The sequence below is a fragment of the Lichenostomus cassidix genome, chromosome 10, assembly GCF_008360975.1.
Source record: "Lichenostomus cassidix isolate B80296 chromosome 10, HeHo_3.0, whole genome shotgun sequence".
Lineage (NCBI taxonomy): Eukaryota > Metazoa > Chordata > Aves > Passeriformes > Meliphagidae > Lichenostomus > Lichenostomus cassidix.
This window is the reverse complement of record NC_139491.1, coordinates 3,259,700-3,285,510: the sequence shown is the minus strand read 5'-3', so window position 1 is coordinate 3,285,510 and position 25,811 is coordinate 3,259,700. Positions and strand designations below refer to the sequence as shown.

The window sequence follows — 25,811 nt, the reverse complement described above, 5'->3', positions numbered from 1 at the left end:
AGTTTGAAAATGTTTTTAAACATGAAGTATTGTCTTTGGAGAAGATCTATAGTGAGTGGGGTAGAAACAATTTCTGTATTATATGAAATAGTAAGTGGAATTTATGGGGTTGTTAAGGCCTCAGCTTGGCAAAGGGCCGTGTAGTTGCATCATTCTGAACTCATTATCTTTTTCTGGCTCCTGACCTTGCTCTAAGAAATACCACACGTTTAGTTATCCTTTCACTCTTAACTGGTAATTTGATTTTCTTATTAGATTATTAAAAGGAAAAAGGCTTGAAGTTTCATACTAAAAATGAATATTCTGCACTCTTATTGCAGCCCCAGCATATGATCCTTCAGATAATCAATAGAGACACTCCAGTGTTTGCTTGATGTTCAGTGCCAGCTCTTTATCACAAAGGGCTGCTACTGGATTCATACCCATAGTGTTGCACACTTAAGATATATTTTTGTTGTTGTTTCTCCCATTTTTAATACATTCTAAATACTCCTTTCAAGAAGTGCTCAGCCTTTTGTCAGAAGAAATGCTTTAACTCTGCCCTGCTGCCGCCTGATACTGTGCAGAGCAGACAGTGGCAGGGAGTTTGTTGTTTTTGACAGCACCACTAAAAGCATGAAATGTTTCTGAGGGATTGGCAGAGCCTTGGAATAAGGGCTCAGGAAATGACTGGGTTGGGTGTGGAAGAAAGACACTGTCCAGATTTAACACATGGGCTACCGAAATACTTGAACCAGAGGACAGGAAATGGTATCATAGGATGGACCAAAGTGCTGTACAGAACCCCATTGTTTGCACAGAGTGGGATTCTTGTGCAGCTTAAACTCAGAGCTCCTCAGCCCTGCCATGGGAAGGTAACACTGACAGCCCTAGTGAGTAATAAAATGCTATTTGTCATTACATTAAAGCCCAGACAACTTCTGTTACAACAGTAAGTTCTTTAAATGTTCTGGCATTTTTGCTGAAAATGGGAGGTAACAAATTTTCAGATATAATTTGGTGAAAATGATGCCATTTTCTAGTATTTTTCCTCCCTAGTGTCTGTTTGCAAATCCATTTAATTTTTACCCTGTCCATTGTGTAGGATGTCTCTGGCAATCTGATGCACTGCAGGCTGTCTGTAACTCATGCTGCACTCATTTATAATGGATAGGAATTGATGCATGGCTGTGTTAACAAAATCATGATTCTACGAAAACTGTCTCTGTTTCAGGAACCTTAAGGGTAACACAGAACTTAATTTCTCGCTTTGGCTTGTTGGTTTTTCCATGTGACCCAGCTGTGGAGAGTTTTCTCCTACCAGTAAAGACTATATTTAGCTCTAGTGTGTGTTCTGATCTCCAGCCCAACTTTTCAACCACTCTAACTAAATTTTATCACTAACATAGAGGCATCCGAATAAATTCTGCTGTTTTCTGCTGAGGAATGTAGATCCTTTAATCACAAAATGAGTTTTTGCTGTGGTTTCTAATACAGAAGGAAGAATGCTGACATTAAAAACTTTATTTTCTGCTGTGTTCCTTCTTTCCCCCATAACTTCTGAGTTAAAAGTCATATTCCCACACCTCCTGTACAAATGCTGTAGGAAAGTACTAAATTAGAATAACTCCTCCTTGCTCTGTTAACCTTGCAAAACTCAAGGGACATATCAGATCATCCATGTATGGTCAGGCTTTTGGCACAGAAGGAAGTCTACACAGTGAGTAAATCCAGAGGAGGCTTCCTCACCAGCATCCTGGTGAATTCCCATCGAGGTTCTCAGTGTGCCCTGGCTGAGTGTCTTGGTAGTACCAAGCACCTTCATGAAGTTTTGTGTCCTTGCTGATATATGTTGCTGGTCTTCCTTCTTGCTGTGCTTTTAAAGGCATTAAAAATGTTGTTAAAGAAGGTGGAATGTGACACTGACAACTTTCTTATTTTAATTGCTTTTAGATTAATATGTATTTAATGCAATAAAATTGGATTGGGCATAGGGGCCTATTCAAATTAGAATAATAATGCAAAATTCATGCCAGCGTGGCGCTACGGGCGATTAGGAGAGAATTTCCCACACAGTGAACTTTGTCTTGTAGACTTTTCCCTGATTGTGACTATAAAAGCTGCTTTCAGACCTGCAGTGTTAGTGCAAACAGAATCTTACTATGAATTGTGTTTATTTATATACACACACACAGGTTCTGTAGGGTGAACTGTGGTGTTCCCTGTTGCAAAATTCTCCTTAACAACTTTTTTTCTGTTTGCAGCTGAATAAGGTTTGTGTATTTTGGGAATTGTTGCTATAAATATGATTCTGTGATTGGAATGTGGCTTTAAAATTTTTTCTGAGAAATGTATTTTGGTTAACATGATTGGTGCTTCTGTCAGGATGGGAAAATAGAATACTGGGCACTTCACTGATTTACTGCCTTGGTACTGTTTTCTGGTCTGTTCTGAGTGTAAGCTGGAGCCTCTACCTTGAGCATATTCAGCTTTTGGAGATTTCACTGCTGAACCCTGGACCTGTAGGCTTTGGCTTGTCTAATTCCACTTAAAATGAGTACCAGGAGTAAGGCAGAGAAAGACTTTGTTAAATCAACTTATGGGCATAAGTGATGTGTAGATCTGGAATGAATCTGAAAGGAAAGGATTTGTTCTCCTCGTTGTTGCAAAATATAATAATCAGATAGTAAATATTGATACTAAAATTAGTCCTACAGATCTTGGAGGTATATGAAAAATAAACTTTAGAAATGGAGACTTTAAGAGCTGATCTTTTATTCTCACAGGCAACAATTCAGTGTAGTCCATGCTCTGGGGGGGTGGGGACTAAGTGGCATTGTGCAAAACCCTCACTTTTCTGCAGGCTCAGCCTGGAGGAGCTTCAAAGGGCAAAATAAACAGAACGGATGTTATTAGAAATAGTTCTTTGGCAATTTGCTCTTCTCAGCGTTTAAGCAGCCACAGCATGCCCTTGAAGTGATATTCCCTTTCTGTATTGATCCTCTGGTGAGAGTGGTTTGTGTTTGTTGGACTGGTCAATACTCAGCCTCTTGTGGGAAGTTTGTTATCGGAAGTTTTACAAAATAAATATTTCATAACTGGTACATGAGCACCAAAATGTTGTATTGTCCTTCTCCTCAGTCTTACAGTCCATTTTTTTTCCCTCTTCCAGGAAATGGGTTTGTGAATTCCCGAGCTTCACCAAGTCTACTTGGTACTGGTGGTGGTGGGAATGGCCTAGGCAAAGTCATGCCTACAAAGTCTCCACCTCCACCAGGAGGAGGAAATCTTGGCATGAACAACCGCAAACCTGACCTCCGTGTCGTCATCCCACCCTCCAGCAAGGGCATGATGCCACCACTGGTGAGTTCTAACATTTGCACTGGGTCTGGCTTTGTGAAAATGGAGTGTTTTGCCCACATGCACAGGGAGAAACTGCCTCACTGCTTACCATAGGGTACAGGAATAGCGGGATGTTTGTATTCTGAAATGGCACTGATGAGAATCAAAAGTACTAATTGTGACCTGGGGAGAGAAGTTCAATTTGTAAGGAATTTTTCGAAGTGTAAAATAGCAGTCTGACCTAAATGTGGTAAGAGCACAATCCTAGAGACAGTGATGGGGACTTTGGTGTTTTGATCTGACATCCCCCTGACTTGGTACTGAGAACTGCAGTGGTTTGGAGGATGTGGGTTTTAAAAAGGGTTATCCATTATTCTGTGGAGGAACAGCTGATCTTATTGGTGATGAGAACACTATTAACGTGCCCTAAAGCACATTTTGTACCTGTTTTTCCTGGGTCCTAATGGCTGTGGGATGTGAAGTGCAGCTTCTGTGGTGAGGAAGGGCTGAGAGCAGCACTTGTTTGATGTGGCCCTTTGGAACGTGACCTTGGGTGTCCCGTGGTGCTGTCGTGTCCTCAGCCAGGCCATCAAAGACAATGAGTGCTCTGCAGTGCTGCTCTGCACTTTGGCATCTGGGCAGCAATGTTTGTCCAGCCCAGGCTGGAATAGCACAGCAGTTTCGTGGCAGCCATGAGGCAGCCACGGCCCTGAGCCCAGAACAGGTCCTGCAGGAAGTGTTACTCTGCTTTTCCTTTAATTTACTTGGCCAAATCCTTTGGTCTTAGTCTTTGCTGCCATGTAGAAATTTTCAGTGTCTCTATGGGTGTTTTCTGTGGATGGAAGAATGGGCCATAACCAGAAGCAGGATATAAACAACAGAAGTACTCTCTGCATAATTCCTATTTGTTTTTAAGCTACCACAAGTGCTTACATTTGTTACTGGTGCTCATGATGAATATTACCAAATTAATCCAAGTAACAAAAGCTATAATTAGCCTCAGAGTAATGATTCTTGAAAAAAAAAAAAAAGGTTTTTCTAGGAATACTGAAGTGTAGGAGAGATAGGAAGTATACTAAGTATACTGGCTGATTATTAAAGAGAAAATTACACTTTTAATTAGCAATAGAAACAGTAATGCAGTTCTGATGTTAGTGATGCACAGCACCTATTTACTGCTGTGCTGTGAAGAACAACATCATATCCAGCTTTGGGTTTGTCTGTGTTTTTGGAGGGAATTAGGAGATTCCAGAGAGGAGATGCTGGCATGGAATGGTGGCTGTATGTGACAAGCACTTTGTTGCTGAGCTGGTTTATTGGATCAGTGCAGGCAGAGACTGCTGTGCTGCACATCCACGTGTGACAGCCGTGTCCTTGGGGTCACCAAGCTCCTGCTGCACCAATTTCCCCAAAGCTGGTGTTCTCTCAGTACAGCAGGTTTTATGTGACACGAATTTCATGAAGTATTACATTTCTAGCAGTGTTATCTACAGAATCAGGTGGCAAATCCACATGATTAATTAAAATGAATCAAAATCCTGAAGCACAAACGTGACTTTTTCTTTCATTTGAAAGCAATGCTATTTTTAGTAACTGTGTTATCCCTCTTGTTTGCTGAGTACAGTCGGAGGAGGATGAATTGGAGTTGGTGAGTTTGGGCTGCTGTTTGCTGAGAGACAGCAAGATGCTGGAAATGTCTTTCACTACAGCTTTTTAACTGTAGTTTCATTACATATTTTAAATAATTCCAGTGTTCCCTTGGTAGCAGACAAAAATACATTTGTTTTATCAAACTCAAAACCCGACCAATTCAAGTTGAAAACACATCCAAAGTCAGCGCTTGCCATTTGTAAACTTCTATTTTTTTTTTTCCTGAAAATGTTTCTGTTTTTCTTGGAGGGAACATTGGAAAAGAGCCTTACAAAGTAACTGTCCATGTGTATAGGATTTGTACTGCCTTCTATATAAAATGTAAATAATCACTTCCCATCCCCTAAATTTTTGGAATATTTTTAGAAAGTGGCTTCACTTGTGAAGTTCTTCAGATTGTAACACCAGCCCTGTGTTACTTCTCTTCCTTTCAAGGAGATGACATCATTGCTGGTGAGGTCACCTTTTTGGAGGTTAGAATTATTTCATCCTGCGTGAGATTATCAAACCACAGGGGTGTTCCCTGTTTACCAAAAGGAACAGAGAATTGCAAATGAATAATTCTACCTTTTTTTCCAGTGGAAAGATATTTTGCTTTTAAAAGGAAACTCTTGGGATTTGTGTGTTTTCTATTTTTTTTTTCCCCCAAAGGTTTTAACATTTGGCATTCTGTCTGGAAAATTAACGTAGGGCTAAAATAATGCGTAACTTATTTTTAGAGCAATTTGCAAATTGTTTGGCTGCTGTGGCACAAACCAGGCAGAAGATGCTGTGTCAGATTCACAGAGAAATTGACCTATTGCAGACCTTGATTTGTTGATGAACATGGACCTGTTGCTAATATGAGGCTCTAATTGCATGAAAGCATGGAAAATGTAGTGATTTAGATAAATTTTCTTGATGAATGCATGCTACTGGTTGATTTTTACCTTAAACATGAAAATGAGATTTAAAAAGTAAGGGAAAATGGCTTTTGAAATTCAATACTGAAGTTTTTAAGGGTTATTGGGATGTCTTGTTTATCAAGCAGTTAAACAACTCTCACACTTTCCTCTCACCTTCAGAGAGGAGTGTCTGGTTTTCAGTGCAACAACAAAAGCTCAGTGTAAAAAGACCAAACCAAGATGTCATTGCAACTGGGATTAAAGCCAATTAAAGCCCTTGCACTGAGGGATCCCCAGCTGCCCCAGGCTGTGCTCTGTGCAGGATGGGCGATGGAGCTGCTCTGTGCTGTGCATCTCTGAGCAGCGTGGGCCATCTAGTGGCTCTGAAACTGCCATCAGCTCTGGCACAGCAACACTCACACAAAGGAAAGGTGCACTTCTGCCTCAAACGTGGCAAAGAAACACAAGCTGCGCCTGCAGTGCTCTGGTTTATGCTCATTCCAGTGCTGGGAAGCAGTTCCAAATCCCAGCTCTGTGTGGTTGGAACTGAGCACTGAATATGAAAAACAGCTACCAACGGTAGCATAGCATGAAATAAAGATATTGAATTCTTACTGCTACATTTGCACCAGTTAAAAAAAAAAAAATCCTGACATATGTCATGAATCTCCAAGTACGAAAAACATTGGGCACTTCTAAATATTTCTTAGTGTCTTTGTGTGGCTGAGTGTTCCAGGAATTATAATCAGAAAGAATTTACCTCAGAAAACCACCTTTATTAGCCACTCAAAAAAAAAATCCCATGAGGAAATCCTTTGGTCTGGATTGTTTCCCAGTATATTCCTCTTTACTTTTCCATTATACAGTAATCCCAACTTTATAGGCAGCCATCCAAGAAAGCTTTGGAGAAAGGTCAATTCCTGACAGACACAAAAATCTGCTCTAATAACATCTCTTTATGCCAGATAAACTTGGTCTAGGGGAGATTTTCAGAAGTACATAAGTGATTTAAAGGGATCAATTACAGAAAATCAGAGGGACTTTCTCTGGGACTTGGAGCTTTGAAAGCTGGGAGCTCAGAGGCAGAATGGGCACATCTGCCAATGTGTGTGTTTGGCAACAAATACCAAAGAGCCCCCAAATCCTTGGGAGGCTCAAAGGTGGGGAATTCAAGAGCAGCCAGACACAAGAGAGATCAGAAGCTGGCAGCCTTCGAGTGAAAGCTGCAGCTAATTTTAATGTGCAAGCTGTGATATATATTTCTTTCTTTAAATGGGAAAGATACAAGATTGATAACCCTCAATTCATCTTCATAAATTTAAGCTTAAAATTGAATACAGCCCCATTTCTGTACCTGCTCATTCTGATATTTTTAAGGGAATGATGCATTTTTAATGCTGCTCATTCTCTCAAGATCAGAGTGGAGAAAAAAGTTAAGTGGTGCAGATCCTGAAATACCTGTACCTGAAATAAGGGAAAGGAGTAGTAACTTCAGTCTTACAAAGCTACGAAATGGATCCCTACCAAAGAGATGAAAAACTGCTCCTTTTGTTGAAAATATTTTTTCAGAGATAGAGGTTTGGTTTAAAAAACATATTTCCAGCAGATTGAAACCCAGCTCCTTGTAGAAATACAGGATGTAGAGACTGCAGCTAGTTCTAAGAATTCTGCAGATGAAAGTAAACATCTGTTGTTGAAAAATAAAAATCCTAACATTTTCTGTTCTTGTCAGTATTTGGCATGGCCAAATGGTGTTGAACCTCATATTTTGAAGGAAGATTTACAGTTGCCTCCATGGAGAGCAGAACGTTCTGTGGCAGCAGCTTTGTTGTCTGCTGCTGTTCACCACAGTGTTTAATGAATTTTCTAACCAGCAAGTTTGGTTAGAGCTTAGTTTGAGTGATATGTTTGCTGCAGATGTTCATTCCAGTACATGGAAAGAACGACTGTCATTAAAAAGCCAAATTGTGCCCACAGTTGAACAATGTGAAACAATCTAGTTTAGCTGTTTTCCCTGTCAAAAAAGCACAGTTGCTCTTTGTGAACTCCAATGTCATTTGCTTGGAAACATATCTGCATTGTAACAAGTACTCTCTCAGTTTCTCAGGAACCATGGGAACAGCAAGATTATTTTATCACTGAAGTCTTATCAACACAAATTTAGAAGATCTCTGTGTTCCTTTCAGGACAGGTGTAGTCAGCACAGTGTCAAAACTGGCAGCTGAAATTTGGAAGATTGGATAAACAACTGTGAAGTGGGAGAATCTCTTCTGGTGGAACTGTACCTCGCCATCTGCACTAAAACCCCTTTTAAAATAAGACTGAAAACTCTTAAATCACTTAAGAACTTCTGAGAATTGTTGGGTGTATCCCTAAGAAATTGCATTTATTTTTGTGTGTCCTACAACTCTAACACTGTTGAAATCTGCATGCTTGGGAAGTGGCCCAGTGAGCCTTGAATTAATTTTTCATTTCAGTTTGCCAAGATCATTTTGGTTGTCTTGAAATATTTGAGCTTGTTTAGAAAACCAATCCTGACAAAAAGGATGTGTTCCTAACTCAAACACACAGCGAAGCAGCACATTTGAATGGAATGCTCTGTCACACTAGCACTGCATTTCCCACTGCTCTCTCTGGTCTCACAAGGTGTTGTTATTTCCCTCCCTGGCAGAACACCCAAAGGATAAGCAGTTCTCAGTCCACGCAGCCCCTGGCCACCCCCGTGGTGTCGGTGACGACTCCGAGCTTGCCGCCGCAGGGACTCGTGTACTCGGCCATGCCCACTGCCTACAACACTGGTAAGCATGCTGGGGTCGGGCTGGGGCTGCAGCCACACCGTTCAAAAGCCCGGGAAATTTGCATTTCTGTGACTCTTTATTTTCCTCTCCAGTTCAAATGAAGGTTCTTATTCATCAAAACTGAGCCTGTAGTGATCCCGCGGGGAACTGGAGTGCCTCACGTTTAGGCAATAGCTGATACTTCAGTGTTTCTGTTTTCAGCTCCTTTTATTGTCTGCGGGACCTTAAAACTACTTCTTGTCCAAGCTGGGTGTGATGCAAGGCATTTGGTAATGTAAAAGTGATGAGTGGTTTGCTGGTTGGGAAAGTAGTTAATGAAAGTCAAGTAATAAGTGATAGAATATGAGGAAATAGTGGCCTCAGGTTGCACAAGGGGAGGTTTATTGGGGATATTGGGGAAGATTTCTTCACCAAAAGGGTTGTCCAACATCCACTAGGGTAGTGGTGGAATTCCATACACCCCCCAGAGATGACATTTCATACATTTTCTCCACTCTTAGCTTTGCAAGTTTCACTGCAGTTTTTAGTTTTGCCAGCCAAGCACCTCACATCCTTTGTCTTTTTGTGCTAATGAGCTCGTTAGCTGGCAGTGCCCAGAGGGCACTGTGCACCCACAGCCGGGGGCTGAGCTGGGACTGTTCTGCTCACACCCATCAGCCAGAGGCTGTATTTGCCCTGCAGCAGCACCAGCCCAGTTGTTGAACTCAATGCAAGCACAGCTGCCCTGAGGAGTGAAGTGTGAAGCAGAGAGTGCAGGAGTTGGGCTGCAGGAGCAGCATCATGGAGAGCAGTCACTTGCTTTGGATGATCAGTTGAAGTGTGAGTTAGCTGCACATGCAGATTTTGGGTTGACTCTTGCTCCAGAGGTGGTTCAGCCCTTGTGTTCAGTGGCTGTTCAAAGCAAACCATTCTGGTCCTGCTCAGCAGAGCCACACTGAGTTTCACCTGACACATCCCTTCTGTCCAGTTGGATATTGTTTCAGGAAGCAGTGCTGGGTGCATCCCTCATCCAGAAGAACCTGTAAGCTGGTGGCTAAAACACCCCAAAGCTGAGAGGGGCTGCATTGGGCATCTCAGGAACTAGCAAAGACAATGGGAACTCATGTCCTTCACAATGGACAAGTGCTGGTATCGCTGGGATGTGATTTGAAGCTCCAGCCCATTTCCTTTGATAATGCAAATAATTTGTCTAAAGCTTTTAGCCTTTAGTGGTTTTCACGCACTTTAGAATCGTTTCTGTTAGATTGAACCTTTCAGGGGATTTGCAGGAAGAAATTTGATGTTGAAACCAAATTGTCGCCTGGGGATTCTCAGGGTAGTCACCAGTTATGGTACAATTTCACTTTTGCAGTTCAAGGACTAAGATAAAATTTAAATACCTTAATTGTTTTTCTGGGTTGATAGGGGTTGTTTTTTTCAGGGCTGGAAGGGATAGCTTCAGCTCTTGGATCTTTAATTAAAATGTTGGATATCAGTGTTTCATGAATATCCTATTTTATATAATCTGTTTGGTATTCTACAGACTGCTGGAGGAAGGGCCAGAACCAACTGAGTTACTGGTTCTAAAACAGTCCAGGCATTAAAAAAAAATTAAAACTTCCAGCAATCAGTTAATTAGTAAGTGACACCTGAGCAGAGCACACCAAGCCATAAATAAATTCCTGGTTTCAGGTCAGTTGTTTTGCAAAGGCACAAACTTCCCAGTGCTGCCTGTGGAGGTCACAGCAGCGATGGTTTCTGCAGAAGATGATCTTGTCTGTACAACTTCATCTCACATCAGGTCACTCGTGCAGCAGGGCTTGTTCTCTTGTCACTGCCAGCAGATATGTGATTATTTAGGGAATTAATAATGCAGCTAATTGTGTAGTGACATATGTACTCTTTGGAAAAACACCTCCTCAAAGCCCTGTCACCAGACATACTCTGTTTAAAGTATCAGAAGTTAATTGTCCATGGTCATAAAAGCTGTAATTGCAATGGAAAAAAATTACATGGGAACTGAATTCCTATCAACATTTCCTTCAGGTCTGCACTGACAAATCCCATCAGCCCAGCACATCCATCTGCAGTGCTTGCAGGGGCTGCACTTGGCAGTTGTTTAGGCCTGGCTGCTTTGAAGGCTCAGTGCATGGCTGGGTCACTGGAGGGGCTGCTCAGTTTTTATTTCTTTTTTTATTTTTGAGATTCAATTTTAGTCTTGCAAAAGGGGCTTTTTGGGTCAATCATCTTGGGACAAACCTTTCTGAAGCTGTGCAGAAATACATGTGAGGGTTTTCAGAGTTTCAGTAGAAGTGTCAGCTGAGAAGAAATTAAAATGAAAAGGCAGCCTAAGGAGCTTCACCTGCTGGGAGCAGCTGGGACTCCTGAGGCCTTCAGGAAGGTTCTTGCAGGGATGTGTGTTTGTCTCTGACAGCACAGGACCCTGCTGGCCCTGGATTCTCCTCCCAATATGAGCTGTTTTAGGGAGATTTTGAATTTATCTACAGCAAGCAGGTCAGTAGATGGGAGAGAGGATCCTGAGAAGGATCCTCTCAGGAGAGAGATTGTAATAGTGGTGGCATTTTAGCACAGTACTACTATTAAAAAAACCCCAAAGCCCCCAAACACAAATCAAAGCCAAACCCAACTGAAATGGAATGTTTGGTTCCTCTCCTTGGCAGTACAGAGTGAGTTTGGCTGCTCACATTTTGTCCCATTCTCAAGAGACTAAAAATTATTTTAAGGAAGCTTTATTACAAAATAATTAAAAGCAGAGAAGAGTTTGACTTTGTTTTCAAACCTGAAAGAAAACATGAGTGATGATCAAGTGAAAACACATTCAGTTCTGTGAATGTAGTGAGAAGTGAGGGAGCCTTGCAGCAGCCCAGCTGCTGCTCTGGGGTTGGAATAGATCAAATTCTTTGGTCTCCATTTGAGTTATACTTCTAAAGAATGATGTTTTCTTGCTCCACATAAAGAGGTTTCTTTTGTTTACGTGATACAGAGATGACAGTTGAATTAAGGAGTGATACTGTGGGGAGGGGGAGGATGTGATGTGGTACAGCAGGACTGCACTGAGGGGTCACTGGGGTTTGGGTATTCGGCCTCTGTCCTGCCTTTCCAGAGTCCCTGGCCTGCCAGGGCAATGCTGTTCCATTGGGCTTGGATGGAGGTTGCAGCACCAGGGGCTCTGTGGCATCATGAGCCACTCAAAGGGTACCTTGGTCTTGTCTGAGGAACTGCTGCCTCCCACCTGGCACCTGAACCACAGCCCAGGTGAATGCAGTGAATTCAGTGTGAGATCCACCATCCCTGTCTAGTGCCTCTCATGGATTCTTCCCTTTTAATTTAATTTTGAAATGTCCATGGAAGGAAAAGTCTTCAAAAATGCCAAATGTTCCTGTAAGGTGCACACCTGTCTATATACAATGCATTAATGTTTGTACCTGTGGGTTTGGAAGAAGCTCCAAGACAGCAACATGTAGGAACTGAAAGCAGAATGCAAAAGAATTCTCCTTTGGAGGCCTCTGTACTGTTAAGCTCCCTGTGAGGTTGGCAGGATTGCTCCCAGACTTCAGAGAGTTAATGTTTGGATTTCTTTGGATCAGCTGCCTTTATTTGTTTTGGGCAGAAAGCCTTTGTGTTTATTTATACATGTATGTTACATATATAAAGCCCCCTATACATTACTTTGTTGTTTATTTGTTTTTCCCTCTTAGATTACTCCTTGACTAGCGCAGACCTGTCTGCCCTGCAGGGATTTAACTCCCCAGGAATGCTGTCCTTGGGGCAGGTGTCTGCCTGGCAGCAGCACCACCTCGGTCCCGCGGCCCTCAGCTCTCTTGTGTAAGTACCCAGGGTCCCTCCCTGTGCAGGGCAGCAGCACTGGCTGCACCAAGAGAATATTCAGCACATTTTAGCCTCTTGTCAGTGCTGCAAAACATTCTTGTGTTGGGGTGTTTGTCCCTTCAGTCACCTGCAGCCTCCAGCTAATGAGCTGTGTCCCTGCAGGCTCAGCTTCTCACTGAGGAGGCATCTATGTGATGACTGAAATGTTTGGCAATAGGAAATATTTGTTTGTTCTGAACTTCTGTAAATGCAGCTCAGACCTTTAATTAATGGTTTTTCCACTTTGCTCTTCCCAGTAAGGTGCATTTATTTATGTGCTGAGCCCCAAGGCCTCACCGTTGTAATCACGTGAATTGTCACTCGGTTTTCATTTCTTGCATTTCCTTATTTGCACCTTTCTCTTCCCAGCACTGGCAGCCAGCTATCTCAGGGTTCAAATCTATCCATTAACACCAACCAAAACATCAACATCAAATCTGAACCGATCTCCCCTCCCCGGGACCGCGTCACCCCCTCCGGCTTCCCGCCGCAGCAGCCGCAGCCGCAGCAGCCTCCGCCGCCGCCGTCGCGCCAGGAGCTGGGGCGTTCCCCTGTCGACAGCCTGAGCAGCTCCAGCAGCTCCTACGACGGCAGCGACCGCGAGGATCCCCGCAGCGACTTCCACTCGCCCGTCGTGCTGGGCCGGCCGCCCAACGCGGAGGATCGAGAGAGCCCCTCGGTAAAACGGATGAGGATGGACACGTGGGTGACATAAACCCGCCGTGTCGCCCTTTCAGCTTTGCGTTCTCAAAATGAACTGTCCTGACATATCTAAATTTATAAATAAGGACGTGAATAAGTATATTTATATGTATATACATACGTGCATATATATATCTTCACATGCATATATATGTGCTAGTGTGTGTAGCATACACCAATCATCAGGCACTTACGACAAACTCTTGTATAGCTGCAGATGTCCCTTGGTAAAACGTATCAGAACAATCCCGTAGGTTTGATCTCTAGTCTGGCACTTACCTGGACTGTGTGTAACCCCAGCCCGGCCCTGGCAGAGCGCTGTCCCCGCAGTGTCTCCTCCTCCTCCACACCCGACCCGAGCGAGGGCTCGCCTGTAGTACTGTCCCTGTGTGTAGTCAGCTCTATGGTTACTCGTAGTTAAGAAATAATTGCTTTGTAGCAGCAGAGCAGTAGAAAAGCAGGAAGAAGAAAGCAATACTGTACATAAACTGACCTTTCTATTACCCAACCTGGCATGGGTCTCTATTGCAGAGGGTGCATGGAGAAGGGCTGATGCTATAAGAAATAAAAAAACAAAAACAAAAACCCTGTTTTGCACGTGCAAAAAAAAAAAGATAGTGTATTGGGTCAAAGAAGTGATTTTTTTAATGAGTGAAAGAGAGACATAGAGAACTCGCATGAAATATTCAGAAAATATTAGCCTAGAAAATAGAACATTAACAAAATAAAATTAATATATTAAGTTATAATTGGAAGATGTTTGACAAATTTGTTTTTACGTTCATACCTTTGAAAAATATAGAAACGGATTTTAGCTCATGTATATTTTATATTAAAGAAAACAATACCCTAATGAATTGAAGACTATATATAAAGTTATATACAGTACTTTTGAACACATTCTGCTATGAATTATTTATATAAGCCAAAGCTGTATGTTGTAGCTTTTTTGTAGAGTATAGTTTTATCTTATTTTGACTTTCTAGTTTTTGCTTTCAAAGATGAAAAGGAAAAACTTGCAGGCGGAACCTTGGGGGAAAAATAAGCCATGAACACTTATATGTAAATTTAAATTTGAGCCAAACTCTTTGTGTATATAGCATCCTAAATATATTATCACCTTTGGTGTAAGTACCTATGTATTGTACGGTCACCAGATTAAAAAGTATATTTTTGTGGATTGACGCCAACTTGAAACAAGGCGAGGTCCTTATTAAGTAGAGTATTCACTGTTTAATATTTACTATTTTGTTAAATATACTGTACTTTCTTTGGATTTTAATTATTATTAATATTATTATCCAGATTTTTCAGAGGGTGTATAAAGGGGTTGGCCCCCTCACTGGTGGTGAATGTGTGCCGTTCAATTGTAATCTCTGTGCTGTATGGTTAAGCTTCATTATACATTTTATATATATGTATATAAATAGCAAAGTGGCAAAAAAAAAAAAATCCGGTGTTAAGTTCATCCTGCATAAATATAAAAAATCTGTTACAACACATTTTAAGGCATCATTTTAAAGCTGCCTCTTCCGAGGAGGAAAAAAAAACAGTGGAAAAACTTGACCTAATTTCTCATGATAGGGAAATGACACATATCAGAGGAGCACAAAAGGTTTTGTGAGTTGGCAAGTGGTTTGGGAAAAAATGTGCTGCTTCCGAGACAGAGGGAGGAATGCAGAGCCCCCTTGTGCCGCGAGACAGGGCTGGGAGCAGGTTTGGTGTTGGATGCAGGGCTGTGATCCTGCCTGTGCTCCCAGTCACCTCCAGGCTGGCAGTGCTAGTTCTGGGTGGAAGCTGCAGTGCTCTGGTGTTGCCCAAACTCTTCAGAGTTAAGCCCTGATATTTATTACATTTTTGCTTGGGCTCTGTTTTTTTATTTTTTTGCAGTTAAGAAGATCCCTCGATGCTGTAGTGGAGGGGTGAGAAGGGTGGTGCAGCAGGGCCAGCTGCCCCTGGGTGGTACCTGTGGCCTCCAGCCCTGTCCCCAGTTGTCCTGGCAACGTCAAACCTGCACAGGCTCCAGTCCCTTGCAGCTCTTCCCTTGGAGCTCTCCCCATTTCGGGGTTGGTCCCGGCTGGCAGGAGCCTGGAGGCAAACAGGACATGTCCCAATGGCTGCTGTGCTCCCGAGTGACCCAATTCACTTGCTGCTCCCATGAACCTTTTGCTGCTCTGACCAGTGATGTGAGTTCCATGATTTATGCACCTGTATGAACTTTGCTGTACATCCGAGTGGGAGTTCTGCATTCACATTTACTGTCTATTTTCTTGTGTGCCTTATCAGATGGCTTTGCTGACTGTATCTCAATAGTCTTTATTTCTATGCAGGTTTTTAAACAGTACTTACTACTGTTTTCTTAAAGACAAAGCTACACAAGGGTTAGAGTTTGTATTGAAATTGCACCAATGAATTAAGAAATAAAAAGAATCAGTTCTAAAGAGCTGGGCCAGGGAGTGGCCCTGTGCTGCCCCAGGCCCAGCAGAAATGTCCTTCCACAGCCCTCCGGTCTCGGGGAGCACCTCCTGCCACCGAGGACATGGGAATCTTGGTTTTTAATAAGAAGTAACTCACTTTGAAACATACTTTTTTAGAAATTGTAAAAATGTTTTATAAAAAAAAAAAAGAAGATGACATAGCACAGATATTTCAACAGGTAAAAAAAAAAGCTTTTTAAAATTATCTCTGCTGACTGAAGTGCAAGTGGATCCAATCCTGGGCTGAACCCAGTCAGGTCTGAATGAGTTAATATTTTTATCTCTGTTGTGACAAATCACCTCCATCCTCGAGCTCTCACGATAGTTTTGAGAACGCCACGTTGTCAGGGACTCGTCAGAGAGAACTGCTTTAGCCTTGCCTTCCCTCCAAGGACACTAATGCATCAGAAACTTGCGAGTTACTGTGCGCACAAGAAATACATAGTAAATAAGGAACAAAACAACTCCTAACAATTGATCCTGGGCAGAAGTTAAATCCGAATGTGAAAGAAAGACTTAACCAATGTAAACATTTAAATCTTAGTAGAACCTTTCTTCACTTTGCTGTGCAAGAGAACACTGCTTTGCTATATTTAAAATGGCTTTTTTAAAAGAGATTTATGTATTTGGTAAATGTTTGTAGTCAACAGTTCACAAGAAGCTGTTCACGGTTTAATGCTGATAAGCCGTTTGGCGGCACAAGCTGGACTTTGTTGCCATCCTTGAGACGAATCTTTTAAGAAAAAAAATAAGTTAATCTCAATTTTTTTCCCTGAATGTGTTGTTTTTTCTTCAATATACAATAAATATTCTAGTGAACTTTTTATCAAATGGTTAAGAAAATGCTAGAGGTTGTTGTAAAATATTTGTATCCTGCATTCACTAAAGTAAAGATAACTGGCTTTTACTGTGTACTCCAGCCTCTCTCGTGTTTGCAGAGCACATGGTCCTGTCTGGCGCGTCCTTGTCCCCTCCACGTCCACTTCAGGTGCGAGGTGTTGGTTTTAAACTGCAGCTGTGAGGATTTTCATCAACAGGAGTTAATTATGACACTCAAGGACTGATGCTAAGAACCTTTTTACAGAACACTTAAAAAAACTGGCAGCTAAAGCAGGGCCATGCAGAGGGGAGAGCCCAAGGCCATCCTGTCTCTCCAGCCCTGGTTCCTGCTGCTGCTGCCACTCCTGCTCCTCACTGCAGGGGTGAGGTGAGGCTGCAAGGAGCAGGTGCTCAGCTCTGTGGTAACAAAACAAGCACAGGCTGTGCCTCATGTGCTTTTATTTCATGTGGCTTTATTTAAAAATGTAAGAATCCCCCCTCCCCCGAACAAAGATACAGCTCTTCACAGAAGAAAAACACAAGTTTTTGTTCAGTATAAGATATACTTCGGAGTGCTTGTTTACAAAAGTCAGTTCCCACTTTTGAGAGCTGCAGGAAACACAGGTTCTCATTGTAACAGCACATGGTTGTGCTTGTGTGGTGTGGAGCTCCTCACCTTACTGGGGAAGCTTCAATCCTCCCCCTCCAGGCAGACACCGCCAGGCTGAGGTTACACCTGTACAACAGGTGATTGTCCCACAGGTGATTTTCCCCGCAGGCCTTGGGCTGCTGAGGGAAGCTGGAGCAGCCCTGTGGTCCTGCTGCAGCTGGGAACCTGCAAATGGGGTTGGGCTGAGGGGAGAACAAACAGCAGCTTCCTGCACTGTCCACCAGCTCTGCCTTCACCCTCAGCACCACAGGCACCTGCCCATGCAAAATCCCTTAGTGTTTGGCTCCAGGAAAGCCTTTACCTCTGCCCACAGGCCTGGAATTTGCTGAATCAAATTTCTGAGGCAAATTCTTCTATTTAGCAAAGGCCTCCCTTGCTGCTCCCTTGCAGCAGGTAGTGTTTGCTGACTGGCCCTGAAGAGCACAGCCCTGAGCCTGACTGACACCTCCACTGCCCTGCGAGGAGGGCACATTGCCAGCTCAGAGAAACCTTTCACAATCAGCACCTTCACAGTCCCGCCCTATAAAGGGTTCACTCCTCCTTTCATCTTGGACTTCTGTCCTGAACCTTGCAACCTGCATCCAACTCAGCACTTCACTCCCATCCAGACTGCACACAAGGAAGTAATTCCATGACTGAACCCAGGTGTTTCAGAAGCACCACTATACACTATTATTAGTTTTTTAGCAAGTAATACTGACTAGACCTCCCGCCAGCAAGCGAGCCCTTGAGAGAAGTGCATGTGACTCCTCTCACCTCCTCTCCTGTCCTCTTCCAACACCCTCTGCCCACCTGGGGCCATGCAGGGCAGAGCAGTGCCCTGGGAAAGCACAGATCCTGCACTCAGATCTCTGGATCTCAAGACCCATCTCTGAAGGATTTCACTGAGGGGAAGAGGTCTGAGCTCACCCTTTCCAGGGTGGGCCTGACACATCCTAATCAACAGGGGGATGACAAGGTGGGGTGCTGGCAGCATCCTTGTGCCCTGGCACACACAGCTTGGAGCTCCAGAAGGCATCATTGGGGTCAAGCAGGCCAAAACCACCATGGTCTGCAAGAGACAAAAATGACAGTTCTGAGAAAAGGAGTCCCTCCTTTTCCAGCAAAAAGTGTTCCCTTAAAATGCAAACAACCCACGATTTCCAACCACGTTAATACTGCACTCTCTAGCTCAGCAGCAAAGGATTTGCTTCTACTCACGGCATTAAGAAATACCTGAAGCAACCACAATGAGTAAATTGCTACAAAATGCTTTCCCTCAACAGAGTTCCCAGCTCTTAGGCCACCTGGGTGATGATCTGTGTAAGCAACAAAGCATCCTTATTTTTCCATCAAAATCACATCACCTCATTTTCAGTCAAATTCAGGATTACATCATCAGCTCCTTATAAAAATAATCTGTATTGTTGTATCCCCCTGGATGCACTTGAGTCAGTCACGAGCGTTTGGGCATCACTGCTGGAGAGGCTGGAGTTGGGCTGCCCTTTCCCCTTACGATTTTTTTCCTACAACTGAGCTTTGTGGTAATTTCCCTTCCAATCCAGCTGTTGAAACATTTGAGGTTACTGTTGTGTTAGAGGTGTGGGCCACCAGGCCTTGCGTTTTGAAATAGATGATATAAAATACTGGCAGGACAATTCCTATCAGGAGCATAATAAAGACGGCGTTCCACCACTGGATTCCACAGTCCGCACCATTCCCGCTCTCCCGCTTCCTCGCCTCGGGCAGCGGCCTCTCCAGCGCCTCCGCGCCGCCGTACTCTGTGCTCAGCTGCACCTCCACCTGCACGGCGTCCTGGATGCTCTGGTCGATGCCCCTGAAGTACTCGCTGAGGCGCCTGCCGCCAGCAGAGCTGCCCGCGCCGGGCTCGGGCTCCGGCAGCTCCACACGCGTCAGGCCGGGCTGGGCGGGTCCTGCCGGGGGCGCCCGCAGGGTTTCGGCACTCTCGGTGAGCAGCCCGTGCGGCCGCACCGGGATCTTGATGGACTTCAGCGCGTACAGGTCCTGCTCCCGGATGAAGTTGTTGACGCGTTTGATATCTGCAACCTACGGGATCCAAAAGGGACACAAATGGTGAGCGCAGGACAAGGCAGGAAGCAGCTACAAAACCAGTGTGCGAGGAGCCGTCAGAGAATAAAAGCAGTCCCTTGATCCAAGTGGTTTGGTGTTCTGCAGAGATTCCCTGGCTGTTCCAGGGGTGCTCCAGGTCCTGCTCCTGTTAAACCAGTCTGCAACCTCCTCTAGTGCTCTTGTATCTGCTGCATTTTGCTTCACATCGCTTTTCATTCCCTTTGCTTTCTTTGCCCTCCTCTCACTTAGTTAAGGCAAGAAGAATCTTTCTAACAGATCCTTTTTAAAACAGTTCTCCTACCTTACACACACTGCTTAAGGTGAGAGCACAATGCCAGTGTGAGCAGGCAAAATCCATTTCCTGCTCAGGAAATGATTTCAGAGTGATCAGAGCTCCACCTTGGGAGCACAACAGCTCTGAAAGCAAGGGCACAAGCCTGGAGAGCAGGCCAGCATCTCCCACACAGGCATGAGCATCCTTTGCTGGAGCAGCACCTCTCTTCTGCAGGACAGCAGCTCATCCAGCTCATTCCTCCTGAGCTGCTCAGTGCTCTTGCTGAAGGACAATCACCTCTGTGCTCCCGTCACCACCTTTAGTGGTTCCTGTGTAGAGTTCCTGTCTGTGATCTGTGTCCCCACCCAGAGCAGGAAGAACAAGCCACACATGCAGTGTCAGTCACAGGGACAGGCAATAGCAGTGTGAAGACAAAGGCAAAGCAGTGTCTCTTTATTTAACATTAAATAAGAGAAGATGTTTAATACAGTGGCCACTCACAGCCACCCAGTAAGTGCAGCAACTTCTCAGTTGTGCTAAACCCTCTGTCAAACACAAACAGGATGTCAGTGTGTGCCAGGAGCTCTCCACAGCTGCCAAGGAGATGCAAAAGAACCTTGAGGAAAAGGCTGGAGGACACAAAACAGCAAGAGCCAAACCAAAGAGAAAGGCAACACAAACAGGTAAACCACGTCCCATACATCACACCCAAGAGACACAGTGCAGGGACTGCGCTTTGCTCTTTCAGAAATTACAGCATGACCTGCATTCACTGCACACTCACACACTTGAGGCTGCCAAGGAAACTCGGGAGCTAAAACAAAAAAACCACTTTAGCTCCTAAGCACTCTGCTCAAAGGCAGAGATGGAATGGATGTCTGAATCTCATGTTTACTCTGCAAAGCTTGACAACTCTGAAAACGGCACATTTAATCCAAGACCTTATCTGGGGACCCTGAGGCAAAAGAAATCTTCAGTTGCTGGTTCAGGCTCCTCACAGCCGGCCTCAGCATAACCTCTGGACTTAAACTCTGCAAAATTTCTTAGTTATGAAATAACAATCTCACCCAGAGCCTCCTAACAGAGGTGCTGCTCCAACTTCTGGATTTGTTCCAATGAAAACAAATTACTGGGACAGTAAATATCCCCCGTGGTGTCTGCAATCAAATACTGCAGTGTGGTGCTAAGGCTCTAGAAACAGAAAGTAGAGCAGCACTCACACAGAAACAACAAACAACGCTGATGGGAAGCATGAGAGAGATTGGGCTGCACAAGCATTTAGGCTTATTTTCTGTACTCATTTCTTTGGCTGCAGTGAGCTCCTCTTGTCCCAGCTAAGAACAATGCCAAAAGCAAGCCAGGACTATAAATGGTCAAGAGCAAAAATGAGAATTTTGAAGTGCTTTGCATCTCTGCCAAGTTAACTGTGGCACAGACACAGAGCTATTTGTTGTGCTGTCTTTAATACCCGTCCAAGCAGATTCTGAAACTAATGTCAAGTTCTCATTGATTTCAAGAAGTTCATCCTGGATTTTTTAGACACATTTGTCTATATATTTGTGGCTACAGTTCTTCCTCACTGCTGTCCTAGTAACCTTTCAAGAGCTGTTCAATTGTGCAAATAAAACAAAACCTGTGAAAACTGTTAGTGCCAGTCTGTAAATAAGACAAATACAGAAATCTCTTACAGTAAGAATTTCTGTACCTGTTCAATTTGACTGGAACAAGTCAGAAGTGCCTTTTCTGGAAGGGAGGGAGGAAGCAGGACAGTTTTTTTCCTGTGGGAGGAGAACACTGACTACATGGTCCCTTCCAGCAGCTTGTTTATCCCCTGGGCAGAGCCTTTGAGGGGCTGAAAGGCTCCAGGAGAGGGGCAGCAGAGGAGCAGCCATGGCAGGGACAGGACTGGGTCCTCTGAGTGACAGTGCAGAGGGCACAGCAGGACTTTTCACACCATAAACCAAAGAACTGCTCAGCATCTCCCTCTGAGTTCACCCAACTGCTGTGACTTGCCCAAGTGCTGCTGAGAGCAGCACACAGTCACAGCTCCAAAGCCAAGCAAAGCTGCAGCTCTGCCTTCTCAGGCTCTCCTGGGGCCAATCAAGGCCTATTCAAGTCCTACCAGACTCGCTTCTCCACACGCATCAGGCTCGTCAGCAGAACCTACAAGGGTGCCTTTTTGTTTTGTTTTTGTTTCTAAGGGCATGGGAGGGGAGGAATTCTGCAATCCCTCTAAGCCCTCTTGCCTCAGCTGCACCACACAGCTGCTGTGTGGTTAAGCAAGACAGACTGCAATTGCATTGCAGCAGTGGAGCCAAAGCTCCACTATCATTATCCCCACTGTGGTCACCGTCCAATTGTTTGCATCATGGAACTCTGAAATCACAGTCCAGCTTGCAGATAAAGGCTCTAAAAATACAGCTCAAACTGCTAAACAGGGAGCTTCTAATGTTCAGAGCAGGTAATTAAACTTTTCAACAGTTTTGCTCTGCTTTGGAACAAAGAAAATGTGTTCTGTAGTGTGTTCCAGCTCAGAGAAATCTCACTGTGCACACGCCCCCCCTCCTGCCCACAGGCACCTGAACCACGCACACTCTGGGATGACAGCAAACAACCAAAACCCACACACTGACACCACATGGACTCTGGACTGAACTTTGGCACCTCTCCACATCTACCCGTTAGACCTTCCTTGCAAAATGTAAGGTGATACCTTTGAAAAAATAAACAAAAACCTCACCCATAACCATGGTGTCTCTTTGTACTGCTAAATTTGCCTTAAAAACTCCAATGTTCCTTGAAAGCAGAGCATTGACCCTCATTTCTACACTCAGCTTCCTAATGTTTGCCCTCCCTGAAATAACTTAGTACAACCTGCACTTAGTCATTGAAATTAAACAGGAAAGCAGGTCAGGCAGGGAGTGAGGCTGACAACATCTTCCTAGGCTGCTGGCTGAAGAACTCTTTTATGCGTTTGTTTGGGGGTTTCTTTGCCTTTCTCCAGTTCTACCCAGATGCTGTGGCCCAGACAGGGCCAACACTTTCCAGTGGCAAAACTACCAGACCACAGGACACCTTCTGCAAAGTGCTGCCCATGAAACCCCTCTGAGGTGACTCACACCAAGCAGGGCAGCCCTTACCTTACAGCCGTACTGCAGGGCCAGCTTGTTCAGGTTATCACCCTCGGTGATCTCCCGTTCCAGAAGCACCACATCTCCAAGCCTGTCCCGGGCAGTGCTGCCCCGCTGCTGCTCCTTGCCCCGGGGCCGTAATTCCATAACGTTGAGCTCCTCCTCGGAGGAATCCTCCGAGTCGGATCGGCCGTTGGGAAACACATACACCTGCCTGCCCGGGTAGTTGTGGACAGTGACAGGAGCCTGGAAGGATCTCGTCCGGCTCTCGTTCAGCCTCATCTTTTACACCAGCAGCACCTGGAACAAAGCCCAGACGTTGTTAGTTTCCTCAATACCAGTGTTTAGTTCTTTGCCTGCAAGATTCAGAGAATGCACAGAAAGTTGGCATGTGTGAACACTCACACACACAAAGGTTTCTTGTACCCAGGGGCAAATCCCGAAGTGCCATTCTAACAGCACTATTAGAAAAGTTATGTACACAAACTGCAACAATGAGTAATTATATTCTAACTTTTTTTTTGTCTACCCGTGGAGAAACACCCTTATAACACTTTGTTGCTACATATTTTAAATGCTACATTCTATAATTTCACTTAAAAAGCAACACAGTCACTTGAGTGAACTGTCTTTAACCATGGTCAAAACACACATCAGTTCTACCAAAATACATTGAAAACTGAGCAAAGTTATCCTTTAAGTCCCTTTTTCTTAAGTCCTTAATTCTCTACACTTTAAAAATCCTCTTTTTAAGTTCTTGGAAGTATATATTTATATTTTTTTTTTAATAAGGACAGCTCAAGCTACACTTAACTTCAACCTGAATAACAAGGCTTCATTTTGCTGCATGAAGACCAAAACCTGCCTGAGCACTTTAATTACTGCTCACCCTGCAGCTGCAAGTTGGTTGTTTTTTTTTTCTCCAATCCTCAGCTCCACCAACAATTTGTTGCCAGGGTCAGGTATAGGTAACAAAACCCCACATTGTCACACAACCTCGACCTGAACATTCTCCATCTACCTCTACGGGTTCTTCAGGTGAAACCACTAAGCTTTAATGGCATTTTCTCGATGCCGGCCATGGCACCTCAGCTGCGGGCTGCGCTCAGCTGTGCCGGGTGAACGCAACGTGCAGGACGGCTGGGCGCTGCTGGGGGACACCTGGGCCTGCCCGACACGGATCCTTCTCAGGGAGTGCCAGACTGTTCCCCGAGCTCCTCTGGGGACCTCAGCACTTCAGGGGATCCCGATACCCTCAGGGGAGCCCGATTGCCTCAGCATTTCAGGATAGTCCCGATCCCCTCAGCGCCCCTCAGAGGGTCTCGCTGCCCTCAGCGCTTGAGGAGGGTCCCGCTCCCCTCCGAGTGCACCGCTCCACCTCGGGGGCCCCGCTCCCCTCAGGGGGTCCCGTTCCCCCTCAAGGGCCCCGCTCCCCTCAGGGTGTCCCGCTCCCCTCAGGGTGTCCCGCTCCCCTCAGGGTGTCCCGCTCCCCTCAAGGGCCCCGCTCCTCTCAGGCTGCCCCGCTCCCCTCAGGGTGTCCCGCTCCCCTCAGAGCTCTGGCTCCCCTCAGGGCTCTGGGTCCCGTCCCGTTCCCGGTTCCCGCCCCTCTCCCCGCGCCCCCCTCACGAACCCGCCGCCATCAGCCCCGCACCGACCTGACCACCGTCTCGCCCAGCGCTCCTCCCATTGGCCGGGCCGCGCCGAGGTCCCGCCCCCCAGCGCCGCCAGCCAATGAGAGCTGGGAATTGGCAGAGGGGCGGGGGGGTGAGCGGGCGGGGCCGGAGCGGGCGGTGGGGGTGTGGCTTCCCTTAAAGGGCCAGCGCACCCTGTCCCGGCCGGCCGGGGAGAGAGCCCGGAGCGCTCGGGGGACAAAGTGACACAGCTGAGCCACGGGCGATGTCACACCGCGGGACAGCGGGACACACCTACAGAGCCCGGCTGAGCTGTCACTGCCCCGGGACACGGCACACACCTGCACAGCCCGGCTGAGCTGTCACTGCCCCGGACACGTCACACAGCGCTGTTACAGTAACACTACAGTTATTACATTGTCAATATGTAACATGACAATCACACTGTGTCAGTGTTACAAAGTGACAATGTTGTTTCCACTCTGCGGTGTCTCCAGCTGTGCTCCGAACTGCCAGGCTCGCCTTGGCCCCCCTGACCCGTGGTTTATGTTTAAAAATCCCAGCTCAGGACTCACTGTGAGCAAGCTCCACATCCGAAGCTTTTCTGGGGTGCAGGACAGGAGAAATGATGCTCTCCTTGCCAGTGTCACACTTAACCAGGCAACCCTCGAGTGTCCATGGAGTGCAGATCTCCTGGAGGGACAGCCTGGGGTTTGGCTGCTCTCTGACCTGAAGGTGATGGACAAACCTGCTTTTGAATTAAATCAAAGCTCAGTGCAGTCCTTGGCCATCCCTTTGCCTTCCCCAGCACTGGAGGCAAGAGGAGAGGGTATTTGCTCTCCAGCTCTGGCTACCAATGGATCAGGTGCAGCATCAGCTGATAAATGTGACACACTGAGAGGAACAAAGGCTCCACAGGCATCAACAATTTTTTTTAAGCAACAACTGTTCTTCACAGCTCTTACCTGCCCTTACCTTCATGGGACTGAGGGATTTCAGCACAACTAAAGGGTGGTGGGAGAGTGGCCAGGCAGGACTGTGGCTGAGCCAGCAGCCCATCTCCCAGCAGGTCACAGGATTTCCATCCCTCCATCCCTGGGCCAGAGGACTTTGGGGCTCAGCCAGCTTAGGCAGTGTTCTGACCCAACAGATGAAGGATTTAGGGTGCTGGAGAGGGCTCTGCAACCATGGGGAGTGGATGACAGGTGCCAAAATGCCTTTCCTGAGCCACTTACAGCCTCCCTGTGACTACTGAGGTTCCAAAGTTACAAGCAATAATCACGTTTTGTCAAATAGATCCAGGTTACTCAGGGTAACCTGCTCAAACCTGGAAAATAAACTGCTGAGGAAATGCTGGAAAAACGTGGGGGAATCAACCAGGCTTTGCTAACAGGGCTCAGTCTGGGCTGGATTACTTGTCCTTGATAGTGCTCAACAAGAAATAACTGTTTTGTAGGAGTGCTGATGTTGGCTCTGGGTCAATTGCATGGCTGATGTCATCATTCCAAATAATTGGA

At 45.3% G+C, this 25,811-nt stretch overlaps 2 protein-coding genes across 12 annotated transcripts in view; one reads left to right on the top strand and one right to left on the bottom strand.

Annotated features, from left to right (window-relative positions):
* MEF2A (myocyte enhancer factor 2A) overlaps nt 1-16,613 on the top strand; it is an 81,694-nt gene extending 65,081 nt beyond the window's left edge. For 4 of the 7 annotated variants that reach the window (XM_085070364.1, XM_085070358.1, XM_085070360.1 and 1 more), the window contains 5 exons: nt 3,152-3,342; nt 4,946-4,969; nt 8,527-8,653; nt 12,352-12,478; nt 12,890-16,613. In XM_085070364.1, the coding sequence (XP_084926490.1) occupies nt 3,152-3,342; nt 4,946-4,969; nt 8,527-8,653; nt 12,352-12,478; nt 12,890-13,235 (815 nt within the window). In that variant the 3' untranslated portion in view covers nt 13,236-16,613. The remainder of the gene's footprint in view (nt 1-3,151; nt 3,343-4,945; nt 4,970-8,526; nt 8,654-12,351; nt 12,479-12,889) is intronic. The other 3 variants (XM_085070361.1, XM_085070363.1, XM_085070362.1) reach the window with 1 other exon arrangement.
* LYSMD4 (LysM domain containing 4) lies at nt 15,842-24,380 on the bottom strand. Of its 5 annotated transcripts, none has more exons than XM_085070368.1 (3): nt 24,319-24,380; nt 22,673-22,963; nt 15,842-19,234 (listed from the first exon to the last, which is right to left on the bottom strand). In XM_085070368.1, the coding sequence occupies exons 2-3, from the start codon at nt 22,943-22,945 to the stop codon at nt 18,680-18,682; spliced, it is 828 nt and encodes a 275-aa protein (XP_084926494.1). In that variant the 5' UTR covers nt 22,946-22,963; nt 24,319-24,380; the 3' UTR covers nt 15,842-18,679. The 5 variants fall into 5 exon arrangements, with proteins under 5 accessions (XP_084926494.1, XP_084926491.1, XP_084926495.1 ...); XM_085070365.1 differs by having other exon boundaries at nt 24,294-24,323; XM_085070369.1 differs by lacking the exon at nt 24,319-24,380 and adding an exon at nt 24,290-24,307.
* Nucleotides 24,381-25,811: the final 1,431 nt, after the last annotated feature.

What these genes read in the sequence shown, in the direction of transcription:
- LYSMD4 (XM_085070368.1), bottom strand. Translation starts at nt 22,945, where the DNA reads ATGAGGCTGAACGAGAGCCGGACGAGATCCTTCCAGGCTCCTGTCACT. An exon ending in CCCTGCAGTACGGCTGTAAG is followed by an intron (nt 19,235 to 22,672) that starts GTAAGGGCTGCC and finishes TGGATCCCGTAG; the next exon opens with GTTGCAGATATCAAACGCGT.